Genomic DNA, 15,120 nt, shown 5'->3' on the forward strand with positions numbered 1-15,120 from the left:
TGTAAAGATTTCTTGAGTAAAATAGGGGCAACACGTCCCATTATTCATTATTCATATTATTTCATTGATTTTTTTCTTTTCCGGTTGTGTTTGCGTCTATTCTAGTTCTCTTTGTTATCGAGCCTCTGGGTCCTGGCCCTACAGGCTGTGTCAAAGTGGGCTACCTTTCATGGCATGGATCTTAAGTTGGACCATTCATTCCTTGACTACTCCTATAATTCCTGCACACTCTAACCCCAGCACATCTTGTAGGAAGGACAAATTGTAGGTTGATGGTTTTGTGACTGGGTTTGTGTAGGTTGATGGTTTAGTGACTGGGTTTGTGTCCCAATCTTTCCACTGAAAGTCTTGCCTGGTTAAAAAGATGGCCAGTTCAGACTCCGTATCCATTACTAGGCATCTTAGGTCATCCTCATCTATTCCTGAGAGTTTCATTGCACTAGGTTTCTAGCTTCTTCCTGAGATGCCCCTTGCTTTGGGACAATGGCCTTTTATCCTGTCACTTGGTCACTTGTATTATTTTAATAAAACACTGATTGGCCAGTAGCCTGACAGGAAGTATAGGTGTGGCAACCAGGCAGGAAGTAGAGGCGTGGTGACAAGAACAGGAAAATTCTGGGAAGAGGAGTCAGTCTGCAGTCGTCATCCAGATGAAGAGAAAGTAAGATGAGAATGCTTCACTGATAAGGGACCAAGTCACATGGCTAAACCAGACAAGAATAATGGGCCAATTTAAGATGTAAGAAAGAGTTAAAAAGAAGCCTGAGCTAATAGGCCAACCAGTTTATGATTAATGTAGACCTCAGTGTGTTTCTTTGGGACTGAATGGCTGCAGGACTGGGTGGAATAGAAATCTCAGTCAACAGCCCCCCAATTCCAGTTGTTTCTCCCAGTACTCTTTCCCTCTATCCTACTCCCATTTGATCCTTCCTGTCCCCCCATTCACCTGAGATGTGTATTCTATTTTCCCTACCCAGGGAGATTCATGGATCCCCACTTGAGCCCTCCTTGTTACTTAGCTTCTCTTGGTCTGTGAATTGTATCATGATTATCCTTTACTTTACTGGAACTGATAGATACTTTCTGCAAAGTGACAGGATACAAGGTTAACACACAAAAACAAGTAGCCTTACTATGTACCCATGACAAACAATCTGAATAGAATTTGGGGAATCAATTGCTTGAAATACAGCTAACCCAGGCCATAAAAGACCTTACAATTGAACTAAAACATCTAAGAAAGTCATTTAAGAGACACTGAGAGATGGAAAGATTCCCAATGCTCATGGATTAGAAAAGGCAATATTGTGAAAATGACTGCTTTATTGTAACAAACCTACAGAGTCAAGGTAATCCCATTGAAAACTCTATTGCCTTTCTTCACAGAAGTAGAAAAACATCATAAAAGAAGAGACCCCTGACAGTCGAAGAAATCTTGAGCAAAAAGTGTATTGTTGGAGCTGACACCATGTCTGTTTTCAAGTTACACTACAGAGCCATAGTATAAAGACAACATGGTACTGGCACAAAAATAGACTCAGATCTATGCTAGAGAACCCAGCTACAAGGAGTGGTATGTCAGCTGACCTGGAGCCAAAGGGATAGCAAGCAACCTCCACTAGCCATGAAACCCGACTGGGTTATACCTGGCCTGGTGTAGGAGTTTTCACACAGCCCCTAGGTCTTTCTTTGTGTTACAAATACCTTCTGCTGCCCCATGTGAATCTTAACTGAGAGTCTCCCATGGATATACATCCTATGCAAAACTTGGTTTAGAGAAAAACCATGGTCCCTCATGAATCAGGTGTTTGCACCTGGTACTGTATTTTCAGAAGTTTCTATCACTTTTGAAATATGGAAATCTTCTAGCTAAAATGTAAATATAGAAAAAAATAAAGATGCTGGGAGATGAAGGCAAGGTGCTTCAGTTCACTGAGACTGAGCCCCCTGCAGCCGCAGAAGCTAAGTTCATTCTCTGAGTCTTGATTTCTTGGACCCATGTGAAGCCATACACCAGTGTTGAAATATTCACAACAACAAGACCATAAACTATAACCATCTGATTTTCAACACAATCACCAAAGAAAAATCAATTGGAGAAAACAGTATCTTCAACAAGCAGTGCTGGGAAACTGGACAGCTTCATGTAGGATAATAAATTTAGATTCTTGTCTCTCACCCTGCACAAAAATCTACCCCAAATAGACCAAGGACCTCAATATAAGACCAGACTGCAAATTTATAGGGGAAAACACGGAGTCCACTTAAGACACAGACATTGGCAAGGACTTTCTGGATCAGACTCTTATAGCTCAGCAAATAAGGGCAATAATCAATAATTGTGTCAGACAAAGAAGAAATGAATGGGAGAAAACCTTTACCAGTTATAAATCTGATAGAGAATTAGCCACCATGTGTAAAGAATTTAAAAAGTAAACACTAGGAAAACAAACAAGCCAATAAAAAAAAAATGGGCCATGGGACTGAACAGAGAATTCTCAAAAAAGAAATAAAAATGGCTAATTAGGATTTGAAAAAGTGTGCAACATCGCTGGCCTCAGAGATATGCAAATTAGAACTACTAAGGGGCTGCAGACCTAATGTCTGTCTCCCATTGTGGGGCTGCTTTCTATGTCTCCTACCTTGTATGAACTTGAGAGAAAAGCATCCCTAGTCCTGCTGGTCCTGTGCAGTCCACAGTCAGCTCAGCATCCTCTGAGGAGCCACAGCATCTCCACTGTGCTAACTGCCTGGTCCAGGCTCACTCAGGCTAGTGCTGTGAGATGCTGCAGCAAGTAAAGATCCTGGCCAACAAGTTACTGAGTTACTGAGTTAGATGCTCTGAACCTTCATGGTGGAAGGAAAAAACTGACTAAGCAAGTTCTCCTTCAGCCTCCACATGCACCTGTAAGTTAAATAAGATAAATGCTTCAAATAAAGAATTTCAAATGTCCTTAAGGGATTCGAGTTAATTCTGACTTACTATTAACGGACTTAAAAATGTGTGATTTTTGATTTGCTGTATATGACTATGTTGAACATTGAAGAACCTATTTCATTTACATTATCTGTCAGAATTATGACAATATGTAATCTACATTCTATCATTTTTGTTAGACAGGCAGACATGGCAATTAAATTATATAAGTTCAGAATTTTGGAATAGTCAGACTATTGTCTTACTTAAATCTAAAAGCTATCACAAGGTGAGGTGCGTAGTTTAGTGATAAAATGCTTACCTAGCATCCATAAGGCCTGGGTTGGAGACCTAGCCTTATAAGTAATTGAATAGACAGATTATTGTACAATTAACTCACATTAATATGTTTTAAAATTACATATTTGTGTTCTTATATAGTAAGATTAAAATAATCTGAATATTAAAAAAAAATTTGGAGATTACACCTCATTCCATGCCCAAAGTCTAAGATGAAACAAAACAAAAAAAACGAACACAAATCCTGTCAGGGATATGAGGAAAGAGTAACACTTATCCACGGTCAGTAGCTGTGGGTGATGTGAGTTTGAACTAATTTTTGAATATGTCTCTCTAAGGACAACTTTGGCATCTTCAGCCACTGTGTCAAGGAAAAGAAGTTGTAAGTAAAAGGTTTTCCTAAAGTAGAAACCTGTAGCCAAGAGCCCACCATTGGCTGAGGCAAATTTCTCCAAATATTTCAAAAGTTTTCCTTCCAATGTTTCCCTTTCCTTAGTTTCCAACAAATAAACAGATTTAATGACTTTTTTCAGTTTTTCAAGAGGTACTTGGGAATCCTTTGCCATGAGTTTCAAGGTTCCATCATCGACTCCAAAGAGCTTTCGATAGTGGTTTAAAATCACCTTCAACTGCTCCATATCACTGTCCTTGAGGATGCCCTTTATGGAAAGACTGGCCCAAGCTTCCTTCTTTATGGTTTCTAGCCAGATAAACCGCTGCATCAACTCACGCTTTCTTTCAATGTCTGCCTCAGCCTTACTAAGTGAAGAAAACATAAAGTTTTGTAGTGTGGGAGTAGAAAGTTTGTTTCTCAGCATGTCCTTCAGGATTGGGAAATCATAGTCAGATACATTTTTGTTGGAGATCAAGAAGATCGGTGGTACATCCATGTTATTTTTCTTAAAGGTATTCACACAATGGCATTGGATCTGCTGCAGTAAGCTTTCTCTGCCAAAGGCATGTTTGCATCCTTTTTCAGTTTCTAAATCTATATCTACCTTGGTTCTCACAAAGTAGAAATCCTTCTTCATCACGCTGACTGCTTTGGCGAGGTCTATATCATTTTTCTTAAAGCGTGTGGCAGAAACAATGATGAAGAAATCATACTCACTGAATTTCATTTTCTCCAGATAATCTTTGGGTGGGAATTTTGTGGTTCCAATCCCAGGCAGGTCCCAAATAACCACATTGGGAATATTGGGGTGTTTGTATGGAGTTCTCCTCATGGTTGTCTCCACCACGCCAATTGGAGCTGAATTTTCCTCTTCATGTCCAATTCCCCTGAAGGCGTTAATGAAACTGGACTTCCCAGTTCCAGACTCTCCTATTACAGCAATATTGAGTGAGGTACTGCTAATTTCTCTTAATGAATCAGCAATTACATTATTTGTCTTCTGAATGTTTCCTTGTGCCAGGTGTAACTCAATTGAAGTGATGGTTTTCTGAGAAATGATTCTGTTTTTTTCCTTAATCATCTTATAGTATTTGCACATGTCTTCATCCTTAGATGCGTCAGAGAGCAGCTGACTCATGGCAGTAAGCAAATAAAGGCACTGAAAGGAAGAAGGGAGAGTAAGTTGGGATAGGCTGATGCCAGATGGATGACTTTGTGCTTTGCCCTCTTCAAGCACTGTGTCCTCCAGACAGATGCCTATTACCTTCTGACATGGGCTAGTTCTTATGTATTTCTACTTGCTCTCAGTTGAGTCTTTTATGATGGAAAATTTAAAGCTCAATGAAAGTAATAGTATTCATGTAATCATCTGTGTTATGGCATTTCATTTGTATTTTAATAAATAAAGCTTGCCTGAAGATCAGAGAGTAAATTAGCCTCAATGGTCAGCCTTACAGACCAGGCAGTGGTAACACACACCTTAAATCCCAGTAGCCACACTAATTGCTATAGAAACCAGGCAGTGTATACCTTTAATCCTAGTGGTGCACATCTTTAATCCCAGTCCTAGAGAGGATTATAAAATGGAGGAGACAGCTATCAGGCTCAGTCTCATTCTGAGATTCTTGGAGGTAGGATCACCATTTCAGACTGAGGTAGAGGTAAGAGCCAGTGGCTGACTCTTCTACTCTTACAGACATAATCTTGTTTTGAAAAGAAAAAAGGGGAAGTGCTGTGGGATAATGGTCTTGTACCCTGTAAAGATTTGTCACTTGTATTGATTTAATAAAACATTGATTGGCCAGTAGTCATGCAGCAAGTTTAGGCAAGGCAACCAGACTAGGAAAATTCTGGGTAGAGAAGGGGTCACTGTATAGTTGCCAGTCAGACAGAAAGGAAGCAAGATGAGAATGTTGTACTGAGTAAGGTGCCAAGCCAGGTGGCTAAACATAGGTAAGAATTAGGGGTTAATTTAAGTTGTAAGAGTTAATAATAAACCTGAGCTAATAGGACAACCAGTTTATAATTCATATAAGCTGCTGTGTGTTTTTTGGGGACTGAGGGACCGAGCAGGACAGAAACTTCTCTCTACACATCTGTATATGCCCATTAACTAGCTTCAACTATTTTAGAAATGAGAGCAACCGTGTTGCATCTAATTTGACTAGAGTCTTCCAGGCCAGTCCAAGGTGTTCTTTCATCCGTGCATACTTCCTTCAATATGTGCCTTCAAAATGTGGGAAATTTTAACTAACATAAGTATAATCTTTCAAACTGAGAAGCAAATAACAATCATCATCAATGTTGAGTCAGTGTCAAATCTTATCAACAGTCACATAAACCTTCAGTTTATACTTTTACTTTCATCCATTTGATTTAGTTGACGTAAATATTGATTTTCATTGATTTTCTTTCTTTGTGTCTTTTTTCACCTCTGTGAGTAACGAAAATTTATAATAATAATATAAACCTTCATTATTAAAGTCTGTGTTAAAAACCATTTACTCAATGCAATATTTTAGTGTGCTCAAGCTATTATTTAGCTCTGTTTTATTTTCATACTTTACTTCATAAAAATCATCTACATGTGCACTGGAGAGTAGCTCAGTTGCTTGAATGTTCCTAGCATGAAAAAGGCCCTGGGTTCGATTCCCAATACTGCATAAGCTTGGCTAGATGTGGACACATACAGCTATAGACTTATTAACTTACTTACATGTTGGTCCACATCCAGTCAACGTTATGCACTGAGGTCTTTGATCCTTTTGAATAGATTTTTATGGAAGATGAGAAAAATGGTTTGGTGCATGGTGGTGGTGGTAGTGGTGGGAGCAACCCTGTAAGCAGCTCCTCTAATGGCCTCTGCTTTACTTCCTACTTCTAGGTTCCTTCCTCCAGGCTCCTGCTTCCAGGCTCCTGCCTCAGATTTGACTTCTCTCAATGTACTGTGACCTAGATATGTTAGCCAAATAAACCTTTTCCTCCCCAAGTTGCTTTTAGCCAGTGTTCTAGTACATTAATTAAAAGAAAAAAACAAACTTAAATAGAACATAGCGGTGAACACTTAAAGCAAAGTAGCAGAATACTAAATCAACACAAAAATCAGTAGCTATTCTATATGCCAGTAACAAGCTTTCTAAGAAATAAATTAGGGAAGAAGAGAAATCCCACCAAAGTAACTAAAATATAAATACCAGGGCATAAGCATAATTTATAATAAAAACTTGGAACGTTGAAGAAAGGAATTGAAGAAGACATTAGAATATGGAAAGTCCTTCTGTGCTCATAAAGTGGGAGAATTAGTACGGTGAAAACTGCTGTATCACGTATTATGCATTGAATACATGGCAATGCATAACAATTACAGTTCCATTCTTCACGGGATAGAAAAACCAGCCCTAAAGTCCACACAGATGGACAGAAGCCCCACAGCAATCATGAATCAAGAGTGTTATGGCTGCATCATAACACCTGTGGACAGCCTAGAATACAACCACACTGACAAGCAGCAGAATGGTATTGGTAAAGCAAGCAATCAAGCAACCCACCCACCCACCCACCCACAGAAATTCAGGTCAGGGAACTGGATAGAAGAGCCAGAAACAAACCCAACCATAAACTATTTGACAGAGGCATCAAAAATATACACAAGAGAAAAGGTAGTATCTTCAGCAAATGATCTGGGAAAGCTAGATCTTCCCATATAAAAGTATATAAACATTTCTTTTTTACTTTGATGGGAAACCTCTCTTATAATTGTTCCTTGTAGCAGAACTAATATTTACATTCCTGTTCTCCCATCAATCAACAATATTTAGGTGTTCCTCCCCTCTCACCTCCCTTCTCTCCGACATTTGTGTCATTTTACCCTTATTGATTAACAGCTATTTTTCCTGGGGGTGAAACAGAATGTCAATGGAGTTTTGTTTTAAGAGTTATCTGTACTGATTTATGATTTGAGGGGAGATAGTATGTGTGTGTTGCTGGGTGGCTATGTGCTCAGAAGCCAGAAGAAATTTCTCCTCTGGACCACTTGGTGCCTATTCCTCTGAAACAGGGCTTCCCTGAATCTGGGGTTGAGAAATTCTCTTGTCTCTGGATCCTCACAGTGTTGATCTGCAGCTTGTTCCATGCTTGCTGGGATGTGATGCTGGTCAGCATAATTACGGAGCAAGCTCTCTTAGCCACTGTGCCACCTCTCCAGCTCCTCACTGTTGTTTTTGATTTGCATTTTCTTGGACTAAAGATTTTGAACATTATTGTCATGTATTTTTTTGGCATTTTTTTCTTCTTTTGAGAACTATCTGTTTTGTTCATTCTCTCATTAGGGATGGGATTTGATATATTTGTGTTGAGAACAGAGTGTCCTGTATACATTCTAGGAACTTATCCCTCATTGGGTGAATCCAATTCCATGAGGTCACCCTTGAATACATACAAACAACATTAAAAGGACCCAGTCAGTTGTCCATGTATATATACTTATGTCTGTATATACAAACAACAATAATTAAAGAATTCATGAATTGGGGAGAACACAGGGTGAGTTTGAAAGAGAAAAAAGGAGGGATAGAATTGATATAAACACTCATGTATAAATTACTCATGCATAAATTACTCATGTATAAATTACTCATGTATAAAATTCTAAATAGATTTAAATGTGAAAGAAGGTTCTTCGATGAGGAGTGAGAGCTACATTTATCTGTGGTTATGAAGATAAGAATTTCCAATACAATCAAAGCTACAATGATTTAGAAAGACACAGTAACAGGTGCTTCCCTAGTGTCTATGACCTCTCCAATTATGGATAATTGTCTAGGTTTACAGTAGGCATAAATTTCTTTCTATAGAATGGGACTTAGTTCAATTAGACACCTTTAATTACCCACAATATGAAGTGTCACCATTGTACCATTAGAAACGATTTGCTGGGCTGGTCATTGTGGTTCATAGGTTTTTTTTACCTGTGTGGGAATGGTTTTTCTGGGAAATGCCGTTTGAAGCTTGTCTTTACAAATCAAACTTTCACCCAACCTTTCACCAAGTTAATAATGTGCTTTGAAATCATTTAGAACTATGCACTCATTCTTCTTACATACTGAGTCAGAAACAGCTGCCCTTTAAGAAAAACAATGTAATCAGTCTTACTATGTTTTGGACGCCCTGATGGACCATGTTACTTGTTTTTCCTTTGTTACCATTCACACCCCTAATTCAGGACAATGTATGTATGCATAAGGTACAGTGGCTAGACCTAAGCACATTTGCTGAAAGCAGTGAGGTACTGAAAAGATGTTGAAAGCCACATGTTGGTACAGACTGACAGTGTCTGATTGTGAAACTGTGTGTTGTTCTGAGTTAATAGGGCCAAAGAACAATCTCTCCCCTTGTGAGACTCTGTAAATGTCCCTCATTCCCCCTTGGTACCATATTTGCTGTGCTGATGAATAAAGGTGATAGCCCTTGTTCAAGAGACCAGGTCAGAGGAGAGAGCAGATCTCTCCTGACAAGACAGCTCTCTCTTGGCTAAATGACACCAAAGGTCAGCTTCCTTTCCTTTTCATTATGCTGCAGAGGAGTTAGGCCTATTGTTTGCTTTTCTCCCTTGGCAGTTTGCATAGCGGCTGCTACTTGGGAGAGCTAGTTTCAGTGAGGAGGCTTCCAGACCAATTCCAGGTGGGTTCCTCCAAGTCCTGTGTCCAAGGTGTTCAGTAATAGGGCCTTATCTTCAAGTTCTGGGAGGCCCCCAAGGGTAATGGAAATGGCCTTTGTTGTTTTGGTGGATTTCTGGACCCTCTGATTTATAAGTCAAAGAAAGGTTTCCCATACCAAGACTGGGATTTTCATTAGATGGTCTTTAGTTCTTGTGGGGCCTTATTACTCAATGCTGCATGATTCCATTAGAACATATGCATTTTTATTTATACATATATCTCATATATATATTCTAAAGTAGGTTTATAAAATAATATATTTCCCCATGGCTTTCAAACAGCCTTAGTGTTATTTTTCTTTCAATCTTCCCTCCTCCTTCATATTGTCTTGCCCACAGTTACAGCTTCTCCTGCTTCCCCTTTTCCCTCTTCACACATATGGGTATCCTGCTATCCTCTTCTACAGAGTGTCTTTTCTCTCCTTCCCTATGGTCCTTGTCTTCTTTCATTGCTTCTGCAGTTATCTCAGATTATATTCTCAGATCTAAAGGTTCTCAGTTAGACTCCACAACTAAGAGAATAGATAAATGGTGTCTCCTCGGTAGGGCATAAACTCCTTTGAGTGTATGTCAAGGAGTGGTACAGAGGCTCCCACCTAGTTCTCACACAGAGAAGGGGTGACTCTGGGTAACGAACCCCAACTGACACATCTACAGTGTAGCCATTACACCCAGGGCTCAGGGAAAATCACAGAAGTGGAGGTGGAAAGATTCTAACAGTCAGAACACCAGGACATCAGCTGCCAATATTTTCTTATAGACATGGAAAGGATGCTGTAGCCAGGAAACCTCAAGTACATGGCTGCCTAAGCAAGAGCTGCATAATGACATCAGGTGACATATCAGTGTGGATGGGAGAAATTTCTCAAAATCTCCTCTCTGGAAGAATAGCTACAAGCAAAAACCAATGGCTGTTGAAAAGGGGAGAATCAGTTTTCTCTAGCAATAAACCCACTAATAGATTATCCGATCCAAAGTGGCCAGTCCTAATATCATGGACATATGAGGAGCAGCACTCAATGATTTCAGTAGGGTGTGTGTGTGTGTGTGTGTCTGTACATGCATGTGTGTGTAATAACAAAAGAGACTGTAAATTTGGGAAGGAGTATTGGATGATGTAGGGTGATTTGGAAGGGAGAGAATGAGAGGTAGAAACCACATAAGAACAAGACTCATGTATAAAATTCTGAAAAAATTAAATAAAAACCCCGCCTATCTAGAGGTCAATGTAGCACCTGTTGCAAGCATGAATACTAACAGGAAAATATAGAACACTGGAATTATTGAGTGTGCACAGCGAGTTTAGGGTATGTGTGTAAAGTGTAGACTGGAGCACAGTGAGTTTAGGGTATGAGGACAAAGAGACAATAGGCTGAAGAAGAAAGAGATAGTCTTTGTTAGAAACACAGGCACCAGCAATCAAAAATGTGACTCAGAATTTTTTTTTTATGAGTATAACTAAAGGCTCAAAGAGCAAAGAATGAAAAAACAAATACAGTAAGAAATGTAACTTGAATCTACATTTAAAAGGGAGCAGGAATAAGCCCAATGTAGAAAAAAATAAAGAAACTAGCAAACAAAAACCCAATTGAAATCCCTTTAATTGTGGAACCTTAAAAGAATAAAAATAATTACCCAAATTAGAGGCTTTAGGATAAAGGCTGGAGGAATTTAGCTTAGTGGAGAAGCCGGCTTGCTATGCAAGCACAAGGACTTGGGTTAAAATCCCAATTATCCAGTGTAAGAAAATGAAGTCAGTCATGGCCAAGCGCACCTGTGACTGCAGGGAGGGCAAGCCAAGTCTCAAAAACCAACCAACCAAACAAACAAGCAACCAAGTAACCAATAACAAGCAAATAGGAAGTAACAGTGCAAGCGTGTGAGAAAGTTGGAATCAAAAGGGAAAGACAGAACTACTTTCCAGGTCGTCCACATTAAATATCAAACCACATAAAGGGAAGAGAAAACCAAACAATAGAAACAGATGGTGATAAAATTTTAGATCAATGTTAATCATCATCATAGTTGGAGAGTTATAATAGTGCTAATGAATTGAATATGTCAGACAAAAATAAACCCATGTGATCTAGTCAACACGTATGTGGGTGTTCATAAACATAGAGATATATAGTAAGGCGGATAAAATAAAAATAAAAAAACCCCAAAAATCTGTTGCTGTAGCTTACCAGCCTTTACTTAAACCCCAAATATGCAACCTGCACCACACAGTGACAGAACATACCAAGTATGTGTGAGCAAGCAAGCACATGCTCACACACACATACAGACACAGACACATACACAGAGAGACAGACAGACACACAGACACATATACAGGCATAGAGACATACATACATATACAGACAGATACACACACAGACAAACATATAGACACAGACACACACTCATACACAGATTAACAGGCAGACAGACAGACACACGCAGAGGTACACATACATACCTAAGAGACCTAACAGACAGACACGCACATACAGATATACAGACAGACAGACAGATAGACACACACACACACACACACACACACACACACACTTTCCATTGAATATGAACACAGGTAATGAGAAGGCCGTGACACAGAAGCATTACAAAGGGAAGCCTGCCTGAATGACAGTTGTGACCACACCCTGACACAGCTCAGGTTCTCACAGATGGAGAGAAGATTTTAGGACTCCTGCTTGACAATAAAAGAAACCACAGTGAAGAAGATTCTTCAGGCACAGATTTCCACAGCCAGTTACAGCAGAAGCAGTGTGCAGAGAGACCTCTTCTCCACAGGCCAGAGACCTCAGGGTATAAGGAATTAAATGTCGACTCTTTTCTAGCACGCAAGATGACAGTGAGATACAATGAACCTCCTGCTCACTGCAGATATTTTCTGTTACCTGAAACATCCATTTACAACCATTTAAAAGAAAGTAATAAGAAACAAGCCAAAGCAACTGCATACATTTACTGAAACAACATCCAGATCATTACCTTAAGGTCCCTCACCTTGTATGATTAGCAAAGACTATCCACAAGGCAGTTTCTGCCCATTTCCCACCAAAGCACCCCAGCGTCCAAACTGGAGATCCCCACTCTCAAGGCATGTTTCAAAATGTCTTGTTATCTGTCAGCTCTTTAGAGAAGAGAGGTCGTGAGGGTTAGAAGTTAGATCTGAATGGCCCTGTCCACTTACCAGAGAATCCTGAGTCCAGTGTATGCGCTCACTGTAGTTCAGCTGCAGGAACCACTGTCCACTGTGCTGCAGTCTCTTCCCATGAACCAACCCCTCCTTCCTCTGTGGAAAGCAGCAGGTTTCTGATAGTTTAGCAGGACTCACACTCTCTCCAGGGTCCTGTCCTTCCCTCTCAGTGTGCGCTGGCCAATCACAGAGGAGCACGGGTCAGTAGCTTCCAGACCTGCTGCATTTCCAAGAAAAGGAAAGCGAAACTGAAATGAGCAGCTGTGTTTCATTCCATTAAACCTTTGTTTCTTGGCAGAAAAATCGGGACAATCCTAAAATGGTACAGGTGTGAAATGTGGGGCTTGGACATGGAGGGAGATCATGGAGAAGCAGCTGACTTACTTAGCAGGAACACAACCCTTGAAAGATAATTTTTGGGATCCCTGACTCCACAAATACAACCTGAACTGAAGTCACACAGCACATTGTCTGGTGTTCTGTACAGATGCCAAGTTAAGGATCACCCATGACACAACCTATTTCCTCACAATTGTGGATTCATGTTACTTAATTCTTGTCATTCTCAACTCTTCTGTCAGTGCACACATTTGATCTGGTTTGGACGTGACAGGTTTTACACATGTTGTCACAACCATTTTGAACTTGTACATCCAGCTGCCTTGCCTTGTTGTATCCAGAAGACACAGTTTCACTGTAGCTGTATACTCTACTGACTCTGGCTGTTATAGTCTTTTTATCTCCCCTTCAACAACCATTCCTGTGCCTTTGGAACTAGAATTATATATATATATATACCATTCAGAGCTGGATATTGTTCAGTGTTATTCTCTGAATGTTAGCCAGTTGTGGATCTTGGTATAGATTATCATCTACTACAAATATGAACAAACATAATAAAGGTTGGGAGATGCCTTAATCTATGGATATAATGATGATTCAAGGAGAGCTGGCTTAATATTATACCCAACAAACAGGATAACAATAGTAATGTTTACTTAGAGTCAATAATATGTCTAGGCTTAAATTCTTGCTAAGGTGTGGGTTTCATTTAGTAGAGAAACTATTAAATCTAATTTTTGGGGGTGTTTATGGTGACCTTCAGGGGGTCTTGGCGCATCAAACCACATGGAAACAAAAAAAGACCCTCTTTTCCAAAACAACATACCCTTGGACAGAAATTCTGAAGTCAAGATACCTTCAAAGTTTATATATTGGTTACTTAGCTTTTTTACAGTAAAAAATTCAAAGAAAACACAATAATATACATAATCCAGACTCTCTGTGTATATTTCATCTTTATGTGGCTTGTTTTTACTCTATTACTTTTTAGTATTTATTTTATTATATTTGCTTCTTTAATCTATAACTGTCTATACTCTGTCCCTTTAAAGATTGTCAGGAAATGGAAACAGTCTAGATGTCCATCAATTGATAATGGGCAATAAAAGCATAACACATACACAGTGGAATTTTATTCACCTGGAAAGGAAAATAAAATCACAGAATTTCAGGTCAACAGACAGATCTGGTGTCCCAGACCCAGAAGTACAAATACCAGATATTCTTTCTCATATATAGATCTTAACATCGAATCTTTAGATTTGAGTCATTGACATGGAATAACCATGGTTTCCAGGAAACTGGAAAGGGGTCACTGCAGGGAAGAAAGAAAGACCTTAAGGAAAGATATTGTAGTTGGTTTTAATGTCAACTGGCCACAAATTAGATTCATTTGTTACAGAGACTTGCCTGAAGAAATGCCTGGATTGCCTTAGTTGATGACAGGAAACCCACCCAGCTGCCACAGGTACAACAGGGAACAATCCCTTACCTTGTGCTGGCTTGGTCTTCACTCTTACTATGGGTTGGTTTACCCTATCTCTACTGCTGGAATTTGGCAAAATTAAAGAAAATATCATCATCTATCCTATCTTTGTGAGCCCAAAGTTTTATATCTAATTTATCTTTTATCATAATTAAAAAAGCTATAATCACAACCAACTGTCTTAACTCCATCAAAGACCTCAGAAGGATATAATATTGCCTAAGTAAACAGGAAGTACATTACAAGCAACTTCCAATACTCTAGAATTGACAGAGACATTTGACTGCCTGGACAGTCCTCCAAAGTTCCTCTGTAGCACTGGGGAATCCATCTTCATTCTGAAAGCCCATGGTATCTGACAGACTTTTACATGAAGTTGAAGACATATTCTAACTTGTGCATGCAAATTTCAACAATGGCTTTCTTCTTTGTCCTGTAGAATGTCTGGAAGTTTCCTCTGTGAAGCAAGAACCCTGAAGGCCCATCCTACCTTATCTCTGCAAATTCAGCAGCCACTTTCCGGTGAGTCCTGCATATCCAGTTTATGCAGCATACAGTCAAGCAATTCAGGCAAGAGCATTTTCTTACCCAAATGTCCATCTTGCCACATAGAAGGCAAACTCAAATAAGGAGTTTCTTTGGTGCCCATCGTCCCTCTTGAAGTAATTTAATTGGTGCTGTCAGGAGCAGATAGATGTATCTCACTATTGAGAATGTCTAAAATCTTAAAAAAATTAAAATGTCATATTCTGTAGGTCTT

At 39.4% G+C, this 15,120-nt stretch overlaps 1 protein-coding gene across 1 annotated transcript; it reads right to left on the minus strand.

Annotated features, from left to right (window-relative positions):
* Window positions 1-1,305: 1,305 nt before the first annotated feature.
* On the minus strand, window positions 1,306-12,716 carry Irgm (immunity related GTPase M). The gene is given in 3 exon segments (XM_087896041.1): window positions 1,306-3,542; window positions 3,544-4,770; window positions 12,527-12,716. Coding segments are annotated over 2 exon segments (1,248 nt in total). The 5' UTR covers window positions 4,750-4,770; window positions 12,527-12,716; the 3' UTR covers window positions 1,306-3,500.
* Window positions 12,717-15,120: the final 2,404 nt, after the last annotated feature.

The sequence above is a fragment of the Myodes glareolus genome, chromosome 13 (assembly GCF_982192425.1).
Source record: "Myodes glareolus chromosome 13, mMyoGla1.1, whole genome shotgun sequence".
NCBI lineage: Eukaryota > Metazoa > Chordata > Mammalia > Rodentia > Cricetidae > Myodes > Myodes glareolus.